Here is a 19902-nt window from a genome sequence, read left to right as displayed (position 1 = left end):
GTGTAATAATAAAACCATCTCTGGCTATCAGTTTCAAAGTACTCCACTATATGATTGATCTTAAATCCACTGATACATTCATGCTTTAATTGCATGTAGGAAAGTTCATACTGTAGTTATTAATTAAAATAATTACCTACATGAAAACCGTTTCAGACATTAGTGTTAAAAAAAGACTACAATAGATTATCATTAATTAATCAACACTAAATCCTTCCTAAGTTTATAACAATTTTCTTAGAAGAGGTAAACAGTGCACAGAGCTTTATGGAGCGTAATATGTACATTTTACAAAAAAAAGGGCCATCGCAATAATTTAGAATTATCTGTCTTTACAATATATTTGCCATTACTAAAAATACAAATTTTGTAAGGACACAAAATGTCAAAAGTATTTACCATACAATATTGATGAAAGGTGGTTCGGGATCGACATCTCAAAAAAATGTAAAAAAGGATGATTGATGGGTTTATTTTCTCCATGTATAGACAAAAACTCTGTTATGTAATGAATTTTTCATTTTAAGTTGGAGTTTGAAAATAAATACGTTAAATATTGTAAACATTACATAAAACTAACTCAAATTCGAAAACAAGTGTGAGAAGAAGCAACATGCATAATACTAATAAAGTAGCGTAGCCCACGCCTTCTTGTGACATACATGGTGCACTACTCGCATTCCACATATCTCGATCACCTGCTTATTCATGACACTAAAAATCGCGATCATGACTGTGTCAGACCAGATTTGTATCAACACAATCTGAAACAGCCCGACAAGCGTAGCGTAGCCTTCGCCTTCCTGTGACGTACATGGTGCACTATTCACATTCCACGTATCTCGATCACTTGCTTATTCATGACACTAAAAATCGCGATCATGACTGCATAAGACCAGATTTGTATCAACACAATCTGAAACAGCCTGACAAGCGTAGCGTAGCCTTCGCCTTCTTGTGACGTACATGGTGCACAACTCGCATTCCACATATCTCGATCACTTGCTCATTCATGATGCTAAAAATTGCGATCATGACTGCATCAGACCAGATTTGTATCAACACAATCTGAAACAGCCCGACAAGCGTAGCGTAGCCTTCGCCTTCTTGTGACGTACATGGTGCATTACTCACATTCCACATATCTCGATCATTTGCTTATTCATGACTCTAAAAATCACGATCATGACTGCATAAGACCAGATTTGTACCAACACAATCTGAAACAGCCTGACAAGCGTAGCGTAGCCCTCGCCTTCTTGTGACGCACATGGTGCACTGCTCGCATTCCACATATCTCGATCACTAGCTCATTCATGATGCTAAAAATCGCGATCATGACTGCATCAGACCAGATTTGTATCAACACAATCTGAAACAGCCCGACAAGCGTAGCGTAGCCTTCGCCTTCTTGTGACGCACATAATCTGAAACAGCCTGACAAGCGTAGCGTAGCCTACGCCTTCTTGTGACGCACATGGTGTACTGCTCTAATTCCACATTCCTTCATTTTTGCTTTATGATTCAGACACATCCTTTGGCCAAATAACGCCAGTCTACTCAGGTAGATCAATTCTTAGTGGTATACATCCAAAATACTCTTTGCTGCATATATTTCAAGAATACAACTATTGCATTGAAGAAAGTTGTTATTTTATAAAATCAAAATAATAACTAGAAAACGTGTTTGGTAAAAAAGTAATAATTATAGCCGATTCAAAAATTCTCAAAAATGCCATATAAAATTGATGATGAAAATGAATCGATAATGAAAAATATGTTACAGCTCTATTTTTAGATTATAGCAAGGCTTTTGACTGCTTGGGGCACAGTCTGATCTCAAAAAAACTTTTAACCCTGGGAATTAGAGACATTTCAAACAAATAGTTTGTAAGCTATCGAAATGGAAGATCTCAAGCTGTGGAGTTACAATCTACCACATCCGGTGTCACAAGCACAGTCAGATCTAATCTGCAACCAATTACCAGAGGAGTTCCTCAGGGATCTGTGCTAGGCCCTATATTGTTCATCCTGTTTACTAACGACTTTCCGTCATTTCTCCAAAACAACAGCACTCACTGTCTAATGTATGCGGATGACACAACCCTTTTAATAAAAGATGACTCAGCAGAAGAACTTTATGTTAAGTCTTTAACATCACTGCAAAATGCTCTCATGTATAGCAAACTCAATGACCTAGCACTAAACCCCGACAAAACAACTCAAGTGCATTTCAGTAGGAAAAAAGACCAAACACCAAGTCTACCCAATATATCAGTAGGTAATCAGGTCAAGTTTTTGGGTATCACAATAGATAACAAGCTTTCATGGACAGAACAAGTAAATAACACCTGCAAAAAAATGAGCACAGGACTCTATGTAGTAAAACGAATCAAATGGATTGGAACTTTAGAAGCTGCAAAAACTGTCTATTACACTTTAGTGGAATCACATATCAGATATGGCCTGGTTGTCTGGGGCAGCTCTGCTGGAAACCTTAATAGAGTACTCATCTTACAAAAGAAAGCAGTTAGGACTCTAGCTGGACTGGAACCACTTCAAAGCTGCCGACAAGCCTTCAAGTCTCTGGGTATACTAACAGTAACGGCTCTCTATATACTTGAAACAATCATACATGTTGACAGACTAAACCTCCAAACCAACAGTGACATCCACACCTACCATACCCGTAATGCTTCCAGATACATATTGCCTCAACACCGCACTGCTATTTTTGGTAAAAAACCATCATACATTGGTAGAAAACTCAAAAATATGCTCCCAGAAAACATCAGAAACCTATCAGGAAATCAACTCAAGAAAGAACTTCAAGACTACCTAGTGAAAAGACCAATATACACCCTTGAAGAGTTCCTGACAACGCCAAGCTGAGAAAGAACTGCATTAATATTGAATGACATAAAATATGTGACCATTTTTACTTGTATGACATTTTGAATTTTGTATGACACTATTACTGTACTTTATGTTCATGTAATAAAGAAAAAAAAAAAATTAGGTAGAACAAAAAACGTTGCCGTAAACAGGAAAAGAGTCAACTCAACTCCAACCTCTAGCAGTGAAAGCAAACAAAGGGGGTATTTCTAAAACATTAACACAGGGTGTCCCATCCATTCTCCACCTATAGTCAAGTTATGCCTTTACTCCAATATCTTGACGTTTTTAACATCTGTGGTTGCTCAGAAGACAGGAATGACAAAATCTGAATTTTCTGTACCCAGAGTATAGGTTCTTCTAACAAGTATAAACAATTAACCTAGAATGAATATGGAACGAGTTTAGAGATAAAGGAGATACAGCCACAGAGCGAAAAAAAATGTTCAACAACACTCTTGTTTGGAACTTTGTTAGTAAAGGATCCATTACAAAACTTAACACTGTCTATGTTTTGCAAAGGCTTTGTTCACTTTATATCTCAACTTAGGCTTCTACTAAAGAAGATAAATTGGCAATTTCATTGATTATTCTAGTGTAACAATTTAGTTTTAAACAATTGTGGTCAAAAGTGATGAAGTTTGTTCTTTGTTCATCCTTTTATGCAATTTATAGTAAATGTACCTAGATTTATTTCATCTATAAAGTAGGGCTGGCGAGAGCTCCCATGGACTCCCAGTCTGAACGATTAAAACACTACTTGATGAAAATAATATTGAAAATACAGTGTCAATAATTTTGCAGTAGGTCAAACTTAAATAAAATTTGATACAACATATCATTATTATAGTCACGCAATTTTCCAATATTAATTCAAATTTTGTGCAACACTCTTTCTAATCAAAAATTTCATCATCTGGCGACTCCATAATAAAATTTCATATTGGAATATTGTGTGGTTATTATTAGTTGTATCAAATTCAGAATTTTCCAATTGCTCTAAGAATCTTCATTAAGTGAAATTATTTAATAAATAAATTAAAAAATTATAATCTGAAACTGCAACAAAGTAGTCGTAGTCAGCAGGTCTAGCACTTTGATGGTGGTATGAATGCTTTATTTATATTCTGTCTTTTGCGTGGATATTTTCGTACAGTTACAGTTTAGTGCAAAATTTGTATATACTTATTTTAATAACTGATAGACCAGAGTTGATTATGTTTTCCAGTAAACTATTGGTGCCATTAATGGTAAAATACAATTGCAGATGTGCACCTCAAAAAAGTATAATAACAATATTGTAGGAAATAAAGTTTATTTTTATAGTCTAATCACTGTTAAAAAAAACAAATACATTGGAAAATAACATTTATTAAATAGTTAGTGTTTTAATCGTTTATATTTTTTATACTGTATTCAGAAAAAATATCAGAGTTACTCATCTGGAGAATTAAGACGTATCCATTCTATATATCTGTCAATATTAGAGTAGACACTGGGAATTCCTGAGACACCACACTTATCAGACCCAAATGAGACGATTCCAATCTGAAATCACAGTGCCAAATTATTTTATACTTTTAATACTACATAAAATGACAAAAATAACTCATTTATTTAAGAAATAATAAATTATTCAGCTATACTTTTTCATGTTTCACAACACCAATAAACTCATATTACTGTGCTTGTTGTATTAAGCAAGTCGGAAACGCATAAATAACATTGAGCTAAAAACACCTAAACCTTTTTAATTAAATTAATTTTTACTATCACTTCTATTTCAACATTTTTTTCATCATTTCATAAAATAATTCAAACCTTTCTTGATGGAACATCCTGTGAGTAATGGCAGTCATAACTCCACTCCATATTGTTATCACTTTCAAGGAAAGGGGCTACCATTAGCTCCTGCCCTCTAACTGCTACTAGTTTTTCACAAAATGCTAGGCTGTTTCTATGGCTAAAGCAAGAACTGAAATAGGAACATTTTATTATATACATTTAAAAGCTACACTTTTGAACTATTTTTCAATGTAATCCCAGTTCAATTTGAGACATTTATCATAATGTCTGCCGCCTGAAATCTTAACCACTGATTAATGTCAGCATGAAGTTCAGCATCACTATCAAAGCGCTGTGTTGAGAGCCAGGTCTTCAACACTGGAAAGACGTGGTAGTTACTTGGTACCAGATCAGAGCCAATAGGCAGATGATCAAACTCTTCCGAATCAAAATCATCCAAGACTTGTCGTGACAATTGTCTGTATGGGGACGTGCATTTTCGTAGAAAAACAAATTTTTTTAGCTAAATTTTCCCCTACACTTGTTTTGTATCGCTCGCCATAGCTTCTGCAATGTTTCACAGTACCTCTCTGCATGATTGTTGATTCTTGTTCAAGGAAATCAATCAGAATCACACCCTTAGAATCCCAAAAAACAGTTGCCATAATCTTTCTCATTGAAAGAGTTTGGAGACATTTTCTTGGTTTTTTTTGGAGAATGTGTATGCCCCCATTCCATAGACAGCATTTTTATTTCACAATTGACATGCTTCACCCATGTTTCATCATCAGTAATGATACGATCGAGAAGTTTGTTACCATGTTTGTCATATTTATCAAGGAACGTTAACGATGCAGCAAGTCTTTGTTTTATGTAATTTTCCATAAAGATTTTCAGAACCCACCTGGCACAAAATTTGTGATATCCAAGCTTCCCTACAAAAGTTTCATGAAGTAAAAAAAAAAACATCACAGGGTTTTTTGTGAAATTTGTGGGAAATGTTCTGAGAGTTCAGTCATTGTGAAGCGGTGATTTTCACGAACTGTGTCATTGATTTTCAACATCAAATCTTCAGTCACTAGGCTAGCCTGACCGCTACAACTGTCGTCATGAACATTGTTGCGGCCATTTTTAATGTCTTACACCACTGTCTTACACTGTTTTCACTCATTATTCCATTTCCACAAACTTTACATAGTTGGCGATAGATTTCAATTGGTTTATGTTTTCTTGCCAACAAAACCCTTATCACTGAACGCACTACACAAGTGGTGAAATTTTCAACTGCAGCACACATTTTAATTAATCACAGTGAGAAAAGTAAAAGAGATACAGACCACACACGACTACAGCTTGATGCATACTGAACCGAGAATTTTGACACCAAGATGGCGGCTGTAGCCCCGCCCACTGCCACACCATTAAAAAATTTCTGTTACTTTCTGGATAACCCTTGTATAAAAACATAAATTAACAATTAACTGACCTGGTAGTAGCGAGGCTGGTCAGTCGAGTCTAAATATAAGAGCGGAGCTCCTCCAAAACCAGAACACGCATCTTTATTCTTCTCTCCTCCAACACATAAATGATCTTGGGTAACAGGAATCACATCTTCATATACATCAGTACACTTTTTGCGGGGCAAAATTGGCATTTCTATTGTTTGTTGGTAGTCTACAGTTTCTGAAATATTTAAAATTACAATTAATTAAGCAAAGTTAGAACGTATTAAATAACATATAATGTATATACTTAATAATGTTTGTCAGATTCTTTATGGAATAAACTTAATTGAAAGTTTTAGCCTTCAAATGTCATAAATATTGATTTGTTTAAACTAATTTATTTTGTTCTTATCATGTGGAGTTGACTCACAACACGTTGTAATTCCTGTGACTTATGCATGTCACAGCACTATGATATGATTTTTTTATTTTAATGTTTTCACTGTGGACCAATACAGAGTGAGATCAAGTTACTACTCGACTACTACTGTGCCACCAGGTTTCTGTTGCTGTTGACATATTATTCTAGATTGTAGTTATGTGTTAGGTAAGTTTAGTTACCAACCTGAGGAAGTGATTAGATTATAGATCCCAAAATGAAGTGTTACTGATTATTTTGTGTATGATATTCGAAAGAGTCCTGTTAACTTTGTGTAGCTATAACTCTACTGGTTATGTTGAGTCTTCTTAATTTTGTTCATGTAAAAATGTTTAAAATTCCAATATCATAGCTACAAAAACATTAAAGCATTGACTGTGGTGGATGCAACTCACTACTCTTTCAGCTATCCTAAAATCTGTTACACGACTAGTATCGCGTAAGTGTTATAGAAACATTACATTAGACAACGGAAATTCTTAATTTTAAGCTATGTAGACTATTATTTTAATCATTCACATCACATAGCTTTTAATTTTTTTTCTAGAATTCATTAAATAATAGGGTAATGTCTTTTATACAAACTCATTTTTAAGTCATTGTCATACAAAATTTTTATTTATTTATTTTGTACTCACTCCAACTAATATTGGAATATTGTAATTCTTTTCTGAATTTTCATTTATTGCGATTCCAACACATTGTCCTTCAGAAGAGTTGAGTAGGAAACAAACACTGGAAATTACCAAGAAATATAATGATATTTAAGTGACGTTAAATAACTGTATTAAACATTGAAACCAGAGAGCAGGGGGAATAATGCCTTTTATGAAATGACATAAAACGGCCATTGGGAGTGCCGATAGCGGAGCAGTCTAAGACATTGGACTTTGAGTCTGAGTTAGAGATAGCACAGGTTTGAATCCTGTATGTGACAATTGCACTTTTTATCAATACCTATCAACATTGTACTGTATTGACTCTCCTCCTTATTCTGTTTGATAAGATCCTCACAGAGGCCAGTGGTCAATAAGGATGGGCAGAATAAGGCTTTAATAAAATTACTTATTCATCTGCAACCTCTTAACATGGACATTGAAATATACCCAATACCTTACTTCAAAATTTAAAATACAAAATTCTTTGAAAAATACTTGTTTTTATTTAAATTTAAAATGACTTATGACTAGATTTAACTTATTGTTTGAAATAGAATGCCTATTTAAAAACAATGTATTGATATTCTTAGCAGTATTTCTTTAACTTATTATGATGTTTTATAGCACTCATTAATAATTGATAATGAGTCTTCTAATAACATAACTGCTTTTAATGAATTAAAATTTGTATAAAAGTGTCAATTTTGTGAAGTACTTTTTTAACATTATGACTCCAAGTGATCAGTGTTTTGTATTGGCGGTGAAGCAGAACCAGCTTACATAAAGTACGGAAGTAAATACGTTTTAGATCAACACTGCTTCAGCTATAGCGTACAATACAAATCAGTTTTCAAACTGAAATTAACAGAATAAATTTAGCATCAGAATGTGTTACTGTAAAGTTTAGTGAGAGTAACAGAACTGATGAATTGCTATCTCTACCTGTCTGTCCTGGTGTTTTTCCCCATCCAACCAATTTGGCTCTTAGTCCCACAACTGTTGCAGAGTGGCTTCTTAGACACACAGGCTGAGCATTTACTGAAAACACACAAAGAATATAAACTCATTTTATAATGGTATATTTAGAATACATTCAGAATTTTATCTATCACTATCACTAAGCTGACAAAAAAACTTTATCGTTATTATTTGGCATTATGCCTATTATTGTTTGTTAATAAATGAGTATACAACAGAGATGGAATGTAAATTATATTCATTGAATGAAAAAGTATTTTAAAAAACCTTAACCATAGTGTTTCATCCGTGACAGCTAATCCAATTCCACTCATACTCACTGGAGGTTTGATATATGTATCAAAAATTGGTATCATATTCTGATATCATACCAATATAGCCAGATTCTCTGATTTGTATTCCATTTAAAACCTTAGTAGGTACTTCCTTAGAATCCCAGGGATGATTAATTAATTAATTAATGACTCTTTCAAAGAAATCATTTGATCTTTGCTAATAAAACAGGGTACTCATCACCTAATTATACTTGTCTTTCATTGAGTATGTTTACGTTTCAAGTTGGTAATGGTAACTTTCGGAGGTGAACTGTCATGGGATTGCTTCTCATAACGGAGAGGAAATGAGATATTATCAATCTGGCAGTCAACCATCCCTTAAGACTGCTATGCAGTTATTACACCATAATTATACCAAGTTATTGCACTTTGGTAGTCATTAAAACTTATTGAAGATGTTTTTGTGGTACAAAGGCAGCAAATTTTACTGGTAGGTTAGCAAAACATCTCTGGAGTGGATATGTATACAACCACCACAGACTGCATCACGTTGAAAATTATGAGAGATCAAAAAAGATCTAACACAGATCAGCTGGCAGACTGGGCATTGACTGTGACCAGCAGTGAACTGTATACTTTTGTTTGGGGAAAATATCCTAAATGTCATACAAGGATCAAAAGAGATTTGTTTATAACCCAGATGGATAGCAGTTTTAATCGTTAATCCCATTCCCTTTTGGTGGACTTCCCTATAGATTCTAGGCAGTGCATTTGAACAATTAACCAATTAAAACCACTTTATTAATTTACCACAGATTACCGTATGTAAATTGAATGTGTGAAAACAAGAGTAAACATAGAGAACTTACAGTTCCAATATCAATAAAAAATTTTTGTTTTGTTACTTATCCAACTTTGTTGCTACAAATTTACAGAATATAGCTTTTTGACACAGTATAGCAGAGACCTGGTGTCTGAAGCATTTTCTGTACATTCTTAGTAAAAGAAAGTTGGATGGAGGTTTTAACCTGTATTGTAACTTGTAGTGTGGTATATTTTATCAAAGTTTTATGTATTATTTAGATAACTTCAAGAAGGAAAAACTATTATATAACTTAAAATATATTTGATAAGGGAAATAATATAGTAAATCTCAGTAAAACTATCAAGAACACTAAAGATTGATGAAATAAAAATACTTTAAAAAATAAGAACAAATTTTTGAAAGGAATTAATTGAATCTAAAAATACTAATTTTATCAATTAATTGAAAGAAAATTCATAAAATGTTCACAAAATAACTTGGGAAATTCTGATCAATCAAATGGGTGGTAAAAATAATAAGCACAATAACAATATTTTTAATATAACTAATAAAATAATGATTACAAGGAGCCTAAAATAATATATGAAACCTTTATTGATGACAATACTGTACATACAATTAGATAAAATTATAATGCCTAACACTACAGTAGCATTAGATAACCATGGCCATATGTCTCTGAGGACCCAACTCTTACCTTCCATTCTGACAATATATGATTTGGAAAACTTTTGACAATAAATATCAAACAGGATTGGATAAAATCCCAATACAATGATAAAATCTGTCAGGCAGCATTTGTATTGAAACCATTGCTTCATCATGGAAAAAAAGTGGTTACGACTTGTTTACGTACAGTGTTATTTACTCTTTACAAACTTGGTGAGTTATCGTATAGAACAATCAGATTTTTACAGTGAGTTCATTTTTTTTGAGAGAGTTGTTGAGTATGAGCATTTGCATGTATAAGACTTTCTTAACCATTATTTACAAATAGATTAATTGGCCTACACTCTTTCTAACCTAACATCAAGTTGGACATTTCACTGATCTATTCTGCATGCTTGACTTTGATTATTATTTCGCTTGTGAGTGATCACGCACGTTTGCATCAAAGCCACAGCCTTCTCGATCTCATCTTTATTGTGTGGTTGGTACTATATGGAAGAACTTCTATCCTACATGTTCTGATATATTTGTAACAACACTTGTATCACATTTATGGCACCAACTAATAAGGATGTTTGCCCTCACTGTAAGAGGTTGGTTATCAATCGGGGTATTCAATGTGACGGTGATTGTTCTCGGTGGTTTCATCCCGAATGTGTTGGGTTGAATAAAACAGAATATTCCGCATATGTCAACGATGTTAATAAAAAATAGAATTGCGACAGAGTGGACTGCTACCCTCTTAATCAAGATCCCTTACTAGAGATTTCGGCAAACGTCACCGCTCTGCTGGCGAAGTTTTCGACTCTAGCCACCAAGAACGAATTCAAAACTGAAATTGAAGAGGTAAAAAGGAATATTGCGGCTCTGTCTACTCAGATCGCTGATTTTGAACCTCGTTTAAGCACAGTTGAAGCTAAAATCTCTGCTCTCGAACAAAAAACCGAAAAAGTTGGTTCAAACTCAAACTCCAATCCGGCTAATTATGAGAACGTCATTGCGGAAATTAATGATCGCAGTTTCAGAGCAAGAAATGTAATTTTCTTTAAGGTCCCAGAGTCGCCCAGTCGCGATGTTCAGGCAAAGAAAACCCATGACAAGACGCTGATTAAAAGTATCTTAGCAGCCAGTAATCTTGAAGAAGAAGATTTGGTAACTTTTCACCGCCTGGGAAAAACTACTGTCACTAACCATCGTCCCCTGAAAGTTGTTCTGGTGAGCAAAGAAAAGGCAATCAAGCTCCTTAGAAATTTCAAGCGAGATGTTGTTGTTAAAGTTAATGCCTCACTATCTGAAATATCCATCTCGCCTGACAAGACTCCTGCAGAGCATAGTTTTCTGGTGGATTTGCGATCAGAGTTAAACGATCGCATTGGAAAGGGTGAAACTGGGCTTACCACCAAGTTTTTTAACGGCACACCTAAGATTGTTCAAACGAAAAAAAAAAAAAAAAACGATTAAACTTCAACGGGAAATCCAATATATCTATTTACTATCAAAATGTGAACGGACTGAGGACTAAGTTAAATGATCTAAGATTATTGTTGCCTACCTGTACTTATAATATAGTAATGCTTACTTAGACTAACCTAACTCCAGACTTTCAAGATTGTGAACTTGGCTTTGTTAATTATAACTTATTCAGATGTGACAGATCTCCAGAGTCCAGTGACAAATCCAGTGGTGGAGGTGTCCTGGTGGCAGTGGACAAGGACCTCTCCTCTCGTCAAATTGTTACTCTAACATATGGCCCTTTTGAAACACTATTCTTGTCTATTACGTTGAATGGTAAAATGAAGCTTCTGTTGAACTGTGTATATATACCACCAAGTAAGCCCCTTAGTGTGTATAATGATTATTGTCTTGCTGTTGAGGATGTCATGTCTGCTGAGTCCGTGAATTTCATGGAGTCGGTCCTCATTGGGGACTTCAATACGCCTCAAATTGATTGGCATCTTGATGATTCTGCTGGTCTTACTGCCTCTGCCAGGGCTATCAAGGATTTGGCAGGCATGTTTGGGCTATTGCAAAATAACCATGTATTGAACTCTAGGGAAGTTCTCCTTGATCTTGTATTTGCCTCAACTGAATTACATGTAAGAAAAGAGTCATCTCCATTGCTCCCAGTTGATGTGCAGCATCCCGCCCTGAATATTGTCCTTCAGACTGGTAATATTAATCCTAAACCTAGGTGTACCTATGTGCCCAGCTTTGGCAAATGTCGTCTTCATGAAGTATATAATAGTCTGATAGCTGAGGAACTTATTCTACCAGATGAAACTCTTGATGTTAATATGCTTTTTGAACATTTTGGTGATGTACTGAGGGAATTCGTTGCAAAGCACACTCCACTCAAGAAAATTGGAGTTTCCAGGTTTCCATGTTGGTTCTCCACCGATCTTACAAACCTTACAATTGAAAAGAAGAGACTACATCGGAAATACAAGGATTCACTCGATGAACAATCAAAGGCTGAGTTTTCAAGAATCTGAACTCAATGTCGTAACTTGTCAAGAGTGTGCTACTACAACTACATTACGTATGTTCAGGGTTGCATTACCTCTGATCCGAAGGCTTTTTGGAACTTTGCTAGGAACAACAAACGTCTCGATATGTGCCCCTCTACTCTTAAGTATGGAGATCAATCGGAAACTGAGGCCAAGCAAATGTGTGATTTATTCACAAGCTACTTTTCTTCTGTTTTCTCGCCACCTTCACTCGTTAGCAACAGTTACAGATTCAACACTCCTTTCTGCCTTAGTGGGCTGTCCTTCACTACCTCGGAGGTTTTTGATTCAACTTGAATCAACCAACTTGATGTTACCAAGGGATGCGGCCCTGATCTTATCCCATCGAGTGTCCTTCGATACTGTAGGGTACTGCTTTGTAACCCTCTGCAAGCTCTCTTCAATAAGTCACTCCATGATGGAATCTTTCCAGACGTCCTCAAGCTGAGCTATGTCGTACCGATACATAAAGGTGGATCTAAGGAAGATGCTACAAACTTCGAAAAGCTCGTTGTGAAGAAACTCAACCCTCTCTTTCTTAATGTCATCTCACCAAAACAACATGGTTTCTGCAGAGGAAAATCTACAACTACTAATCTGATTGTATTGGAAGCGAACATTGTTGAGGCCTTTAGCAACCGCAAACAACTCGATGCCATCTATCTTGACTTTTCGAAGGCCTTTGACAAAGTTAGTCATTCTCATCTTCTGGCCAAATTGGAAGCTTATGGTGTTGTCGGGTACCTTCTTGAATGGATTGGCAGTTATCTGTCTAATCGAAGACTTGTGGTAAAATCTTTTGGATCCCTTTCTTCTGAGTTCGTCGTTACATCTGGAGTACCTCAAGGCTCGCATTTGGGACCCCTTTTATTTAACATCTTCATCAATGACATTGTTGACATCATTAAGGTGGACTCTCTTCTTTTCGCCGACGACATTAAGCTGTACAGTTCCATGGAGGGTGAGGTCGATTGCTTGAATCTTCAGTGTGGCCTGGATGCAGTCGAGAGTTGGTGTCGACAGAATGATATGACGCTTAATATTAATAAAAGCTCTTGTATCACATTTAATCGAACCAGGTCTCCCATATATTTCAATTATACGCTTGACGGTGCCCTATTATCAAGAAGCAACATTGTCCGAGATCTTGGCATAGTTCTGAGTGAAGACTTAACCCCCCACGAACATATTAACAGCATTCGTGCCGGAGCTGCTAAGGCACTTGGTTTTATAACTCGCTCTTCCAGAGACTTTCATGATCCTACTGTACTCAGGACGCTATACTGCACACTAGTTCGACCTCTGCTTGAGTATGGTTGTGCCATGTGGTCTCCTCATCAAGTAACTTTGGTGCGCCAGATTCAATCTATACAAGACAAATTCATCCGTCTACTTGGTTGTAGGCTGGGATTCGCCTACAGAGACGTACCGCTGCGGCTTATCAAGGAAGATTTGGGACTTTGTTCTCTGGAAACCAGAAGGAGTATCCAGGGGGTTATGTTTCTGCACAAACTTATCACTGGCGGCATTGTTTGTCCAAAGATCTTAGGAGGAGTTTTCTTTCGCTGTCCAATGGGTACGAGATCTTCAGAACTATTCGGCAGACGTCACGTTGGTTCGAACTATGAAGCCAATAGTACCCTCATACGTATCCAACGTCTAGGAAACATAGTATCTCCTCACGTGGACTTCTTCGCTGATAGTGTCACTGTGGTCAAGAAGAAAACTGTAAATGCCTTGGTATTATAGAAATTGCAAGCGTCATTTATGGTTATTGATTTTTGTTTTAATTATATATTATTAGCGACATTTGTTATAAATATTATTATTGTTATTATTATTTATTATCTATGTGTGTGTGTGTGTGCGCGCGCGCGCACGTGCATGCGTGTGTGTGTGTGTGTGTGTGTGTGTATGTATATATGTATATGCACTGCTTTGATTCTTTGGAAATGTATTTATTATTCGTTTTCTAACTTTTCAGATGTTTATATAAATTGTTATCCTTTCATAGATATTAATTCTGTTATCTTTTTTTTCTTCTAAATATTTTATTTTTCTTTGTTGTTGACTGGTAACTTACTGATGTTTGTTTTGATATCAATTAACTATGTGCTTGTTTGTAAGTGATACATAGCTCCTAGTCATTCATCAGTTTATGTATGTTAGCTACCACTTGTAAATTTTTCATTGTATATTTTTTGATGTACTGGGTTTTTTTCCCGTTGAAATAAATAAATAAAGTAGTTCATACATATTAGTTGAAATATTTCCAGGTACATTTAAAATTCTTAGAATAAGAACTATTTTCAAAAAGGACACCACAAGTGTGAAAAATTATAGATTTACCTCATTATCTTCACCCTCAACAATTTATGAATTATACAAATTCAATTTTTTTAAATTTATTAAGGATCATAAATTAATTGATAAAATATTGTTTGGATTTATAGAAAATTTATCAATGGTTAGTGTAGTAATAGATTATTTTTAATCCTCTGTAGATAGACAGTAATGGGTTTTTGTGGTTCTCATGGGCTTGGCTAAAGCATTTAATAGTATTTCACATGAAAATTATTGTATCAATTGTTAGAGGTCTATATTATATCACTATTGTAGGTCTATACTGAGTGATACAGAGCAATTCACTATGACTCTGCATTGTAGGGAGTCTGCCGCAGTGAATGTTTTAAACTACTGTACAATAACTGTCTGGCTATAATAAATGTAGTTAACACAATCAGAGCAGGTTTATACTTGTACAGTATGGCCCCTGCAATTAAAAGTCTGCCACAGTGAAACATTAAACTACTGTACAATAACTGTATGGCTATAATAAATGTAGTTAACACAATCAGAGCAGGTTTATACTTGTACAGTATGGCCCCTGCAATTAAAAGAGTCTGCTACAGTGAAACATTAAACTACTGTACAATAACTGTATGGCTATAATAAATGTAGTTAACACAATCAGTGTAGGTTTATACTTGTACAGTATGGCCCCTGCAATTAAAAGAGTCTGCTACAGTGAAACATTAAACTACTGTACAATAACTGTCTGGCTATAATAAATGTAGTTAACACAATCAGAGCAGGTTTATACTTGTACAGTATGGCCCCTGCAATTAAAAGAGTCTGCTACAGTGAAACATTAAACTACTGTACAATAACTGTCTGGCTATAATAAATGTAGTTAACACAATCAGAGCAGGTTTATACTTGTACAGTGTGGCCCCTGCAATTAAAAGAGTCTGCCACAGTGAAACATTAAACTACTGTACAATAACTGTCTGGCTATAATAAATGTAGTTATATTAATCATGTGATGAGTAATAGTTCAGTAATTTCTCTCTTAAAGTATTGGATCCTCCAGGGGTATAGGATGGGAAGAATGAGAATGCCTTCTCTTACTCCCCCCCCCCCAACCTCTACTAAGTTTTGCTTATCTGACAGAATTGACATCAGTCATAAAACAGCCTAATAAAATTTGTTTTAAATGTTGTGTAATCATACACCTTAAATGCCAATTAAATATACAGATGACTTGAAACTATCTTCTTTTACTTGTGTTAAAAGAACATAAGTTGCTTACATAATAACGATCTACTATCTGATTACTTGAGATTTTGGCAAACATGTTAGCAATATATTGGTTTTAACCAAATCTGCTAATAAAAATCTAGGTCTAATGTCTCGATCAAACAGATAAATCAACAATCCATGCACTCTAAAATTGCTTTCTGGTGAGTAAGAGGTTGAATATGGGTCTATCGTCTAGTATCCAAAGTATCGTCTGAAGGTTGTACACAGGAGATTTTTGAGGACTGCCATTATCGTGATGTCCTTCTCAATGATTTTAAGGAGGAACTTGGACTGCAACCATTGAAACTAAGAAGAGTTGTTGCAAATGTTGCCTTCTTATTATATAATTAAAATCAGTACTTTAATTATGACACTTTTATAATATACCGGTTCCATGCCAGAAACCGGTTCACTAACACTTTCTCAGCAATGACTGTAATGCTGCCTGCTGGGAGCTGTCATTTCCATACACAAAATTATCAGTGCAAACCTCAATTACTCTGAGATTCTTATGAAAGCCAATTTCATGGTGACTATTACAATAAGATCAACAAATCTCTTCAGCAGCCATTTCAGAGCCACTTATGATTATAGGACTCCAGTTATTTGATTCCTTCATTTTCACAACAGGTTTCATCTGGAGTCAAATTTTGTCACTAATAGCCACTTCAATATAAAAGGAAAATAATCACTTTGACTTGCAAATAAACCTCTTATTATTCACTGCTCTTATTCCAATAGTTTTTCCTCAATTATTTTTGTTTATTTGTAGACATCAAGATAGTTCTACATCAAAATGTATGTATTGATTTTCTTTAATAGCTATTAAATTTATAATATTACTATAAAACTGGCTTTTTAATGGAAATTGAAATACGTAAATAAAAGGGTAGGAATCAGACTGCTCCTATTCCTAGATAGTTTCATAAGGATTTATAAAAATAGTTAACACACAGGAGATTAACTCAATAAAATAAAATGTTAACAAAAAGGAGCTGACCTGAAAAATTAATATTGTGCCTGAGTACCAACAATGCTATGTTGTGGCGGAAAGTTTTGGGTTCATAGCCTGGATGAACGATGACATGACTGATAAGTATGTCCTGTACAGGATGGGCACAGAAGGTTCTGCCACAGTCAGGATCACTTGAGGTATCATACTCTCCCACTCTCACAGTCCATCTGTAAACATCACTCATAGCACAGTCAGAGTCTAATAAAACATGTTTTATAATTACAAGAAATTAAATGCAAAATAATTATTTAACTAATCAATTTTATTGAAGACTGAATTTTATGGTATCTAATTAGAGCCTTCTTGAGATACTCAGGTGAGAATGGTTCATTGAACATAAATGGCATTCAAAATACTTAGTATCTTTAGTATGTAAACTACTTATCTCAACATTTAGCCTGGTGATCTTATTTCCATTTTCCTATGCTCAGGATTTTTGAGTTCAGGCTGTTTATATTTATTGACTATTTCCATCTCAAAGTACTTTTGTGGTTCTGGCTAAACAATTACTATATTGGTGTTTTAAACTGCACAATCACCAGAGAGTGTAAGTTCTGTATTCTCTGGTTGTAAAGTGAGATTTGAGAAGTGATACTCATTTCTTACCTCTGGCCAAAGGCTAGTTCTTGTAATTCAAATTTAGCTTATGACTGGTGAAGTTCATGTTAATGTTTTATTACTGGTATTCATTTAGGATATTTTCCATGTGTAACTTATTTATTACTTTAGTAATAAGTAAGTGTTTGCAAGAGTAAATTCTGTGGTAGTGAAAATATTTTTTTTTTTTGTGGTTTATAAGTAATTTAAAGCCATTGCGGTATATATTTTGGACCTTTAAGTCTAGGATTGACAATATCTTGCAGACCAAAAAGAGTCTTTAATCTGGCTGCAAAACTTAGTAACCTTTCTGTGGTTTCTTATACTACTGAGAGGTGCCTTCTTCCACCATTTTGCGGTCCGGTTTCTGGCATTGTGCTCTACTTTAAAAGACTTTTAATTTGATGTACATCTAGACCTATGTTCTAATTTAAGATTTTCTTGTGACTCCTTGCGGGCTGCCCCCTTCATGAGATAAAAACCTGACAATTACATCAAAATTATATTTTTGTGGGTAATATTAATATATCAAGTATCATTTATATATATATATATATATATATATATATATATATATATATATACAGGGTGATTCATGAAGTTCTCCCCCCACTTCTACAGCACATTGTACTAGTAAAAATAATGAAAAAATGTTTATATAAACATAGGTCCGAAAACGCTTCGTTAGCGAGTTACAGCTAGCGAAAGATTTCGCCTGAATTCCTGGGTAAAGAGTAAAATAAAGCCATACTGAACTTTTGGAAAGGTTAATTAAGTAAGAAATATCGAGGATTCTTATGTATTTATTTTACCTGATAAAGCTAATAAAATAGGTTTCAGAACTGTACCAGTAGTAGTTTTTGAGGGGATTCAGGGTTAAATGCAAAAAATTGGGGCACGAAACAACGTTTTTTTAAGTTTGATGTACAATAACTTTGTTAAATTGGAAATAAATACATAAAATCAACAAACATTAATTGTAGAGAATGTAATTCTGAGAAAATTGATATAATCAAAGTCTAAAATAAAACAGAAATAAGTATCAAAAAATCGATTTTATTCAGTATAATACATTACTAGCTGTAAAGAAATACCGTACGGTATTTAGATAAAATAAAACAAAAACAAAATGTTTGTTCCTTAATGATGAGATAAATTGAGAAAACAAGATTAACTGTTAAATAAATTTGATTGTAAATAAAAATATCATGTTTTATTACGTTGTATTTTTTTATAAACATTTACATCAAATGTTTCGAAAATAAATGAAGCAAAACATTTTCCCATTATTGTTTACTAATCATCGAAATGCAGTTTTTGTTTTATTAATTTCTAAGTTGGTAACGCAACGAATAACAGCTGATTAACAATGGTATTCTGTACTGTTACGTTAGAACTGTGTATTAGTGGTGTTTTGAAAGCTACAGCAGGAGATCGGGTTCTGTGAATCGTGTTATTAAATGCAATTTTTCTGTGAGTTATAATTCGATTGTTTATTCAGCGAAAAAAATGCCTTACTTATTTACATCAGAGAATACGCTTGATATGGTTTTTATTTTGGGTTACTGTAATGGTAATGCTAGAGCTGCTGTAGAAGAATATGAAACTACGTTACCCTAATAGGAGGATTCCAGATACCAAAACAATTTTCAGGAACTTTTCGTACTCTTCGGGAAACAGGATCACTACCAAGTACTAGAACCAATTATGAACGACCTGTCCAACTTGATGATGATATTGTTATTAAATGCTGTTTCATCGCAGTCCAGGTGTAAGTACACGACGTATTTCTAGGCGGATAGGAGTTTCGCAGTCAACGGTGTGGAGGTCACTTAATCGAAACAAATTTTATCCGTTTCATAAACAAAAGGTTCAACATCTACAGCTAGGGGATGGTCCGCTTCGCTTGGAGTTTTGCAACTTTTTGAATATTAATAATCAACTCTACAAGCGTATTTTGTTTACGGATGAGGCACAATTCACTCGGGATGGTGTCAATAACTTGCACAATGAACACTCATGGGCAGAAGAAAATCCACATGAGGTAGTGGAACAGAACTTTCAACACCGATTTAGCGTCAATGTCTGGTGTGGCCTTTGCACAATCGGCTGATTGGACCTTTCATATTACCTGGACGCCTAAATGCTGAGTTCTATTTGCATTTCCTTCAAGAAGAGTTGCCGCCGGCTGTTAGAGAATGTTCCTTTACATCTCAGACAAAATTTGTAC

General features: G+C 34.7%; 1 protein-coding gene across 1 annotated transcript in view; it reads right to left on the bottom strand.

The window, feature by feature from the left end:
- Positions 1–4250: 4250 nt before the first annotated feature.
- LOC124357386 (CLIP domain-containing serine protease 14D-like) overlaps positions 4251–19902 on the bottom strand; it is a 51820-nt gene continuing 36168 nt past the window's right edge. The window contains exons 5-8 of the mRNA XM_046809141.1: positions 17061–17242; positions 8166–8261; positions 6167–6363; positions 4251–4443 (exon numbers count right to left, since the gene is read on the bottom strand). Coding sequence (XP_046665097.1) covers positions 4330–4443; positions 6167–6363; positions 8166–8261; positions 17061–17242 — 589 coding nt within the window. The 3' untranslated portion in view covers positions 4251–4329. The remainder of the gene's footprint in view (positions 4444–6166; positions 6364–8165; positions 8262–17060; positions 17243–19902) is intronic.

This window comes from Homalodisca vitripennis, chromosome 3, assembly GCF_021130785.1.
Source record: "Homalodisca vitripennis isolate AUS2020 chromosome 3, UT_GWSS_2.1, whole genome shotgun sequence".
Lineage (NCBI taxonomy): Eukaryota > Metazoa > Arthropoda > Insecta > Hemiptera > Cicadellidae > Homalodisca > Homalodisca vitripennis.
This window is presented reverse-complemented; position numbering and strand designations above follow the sequence as displayed.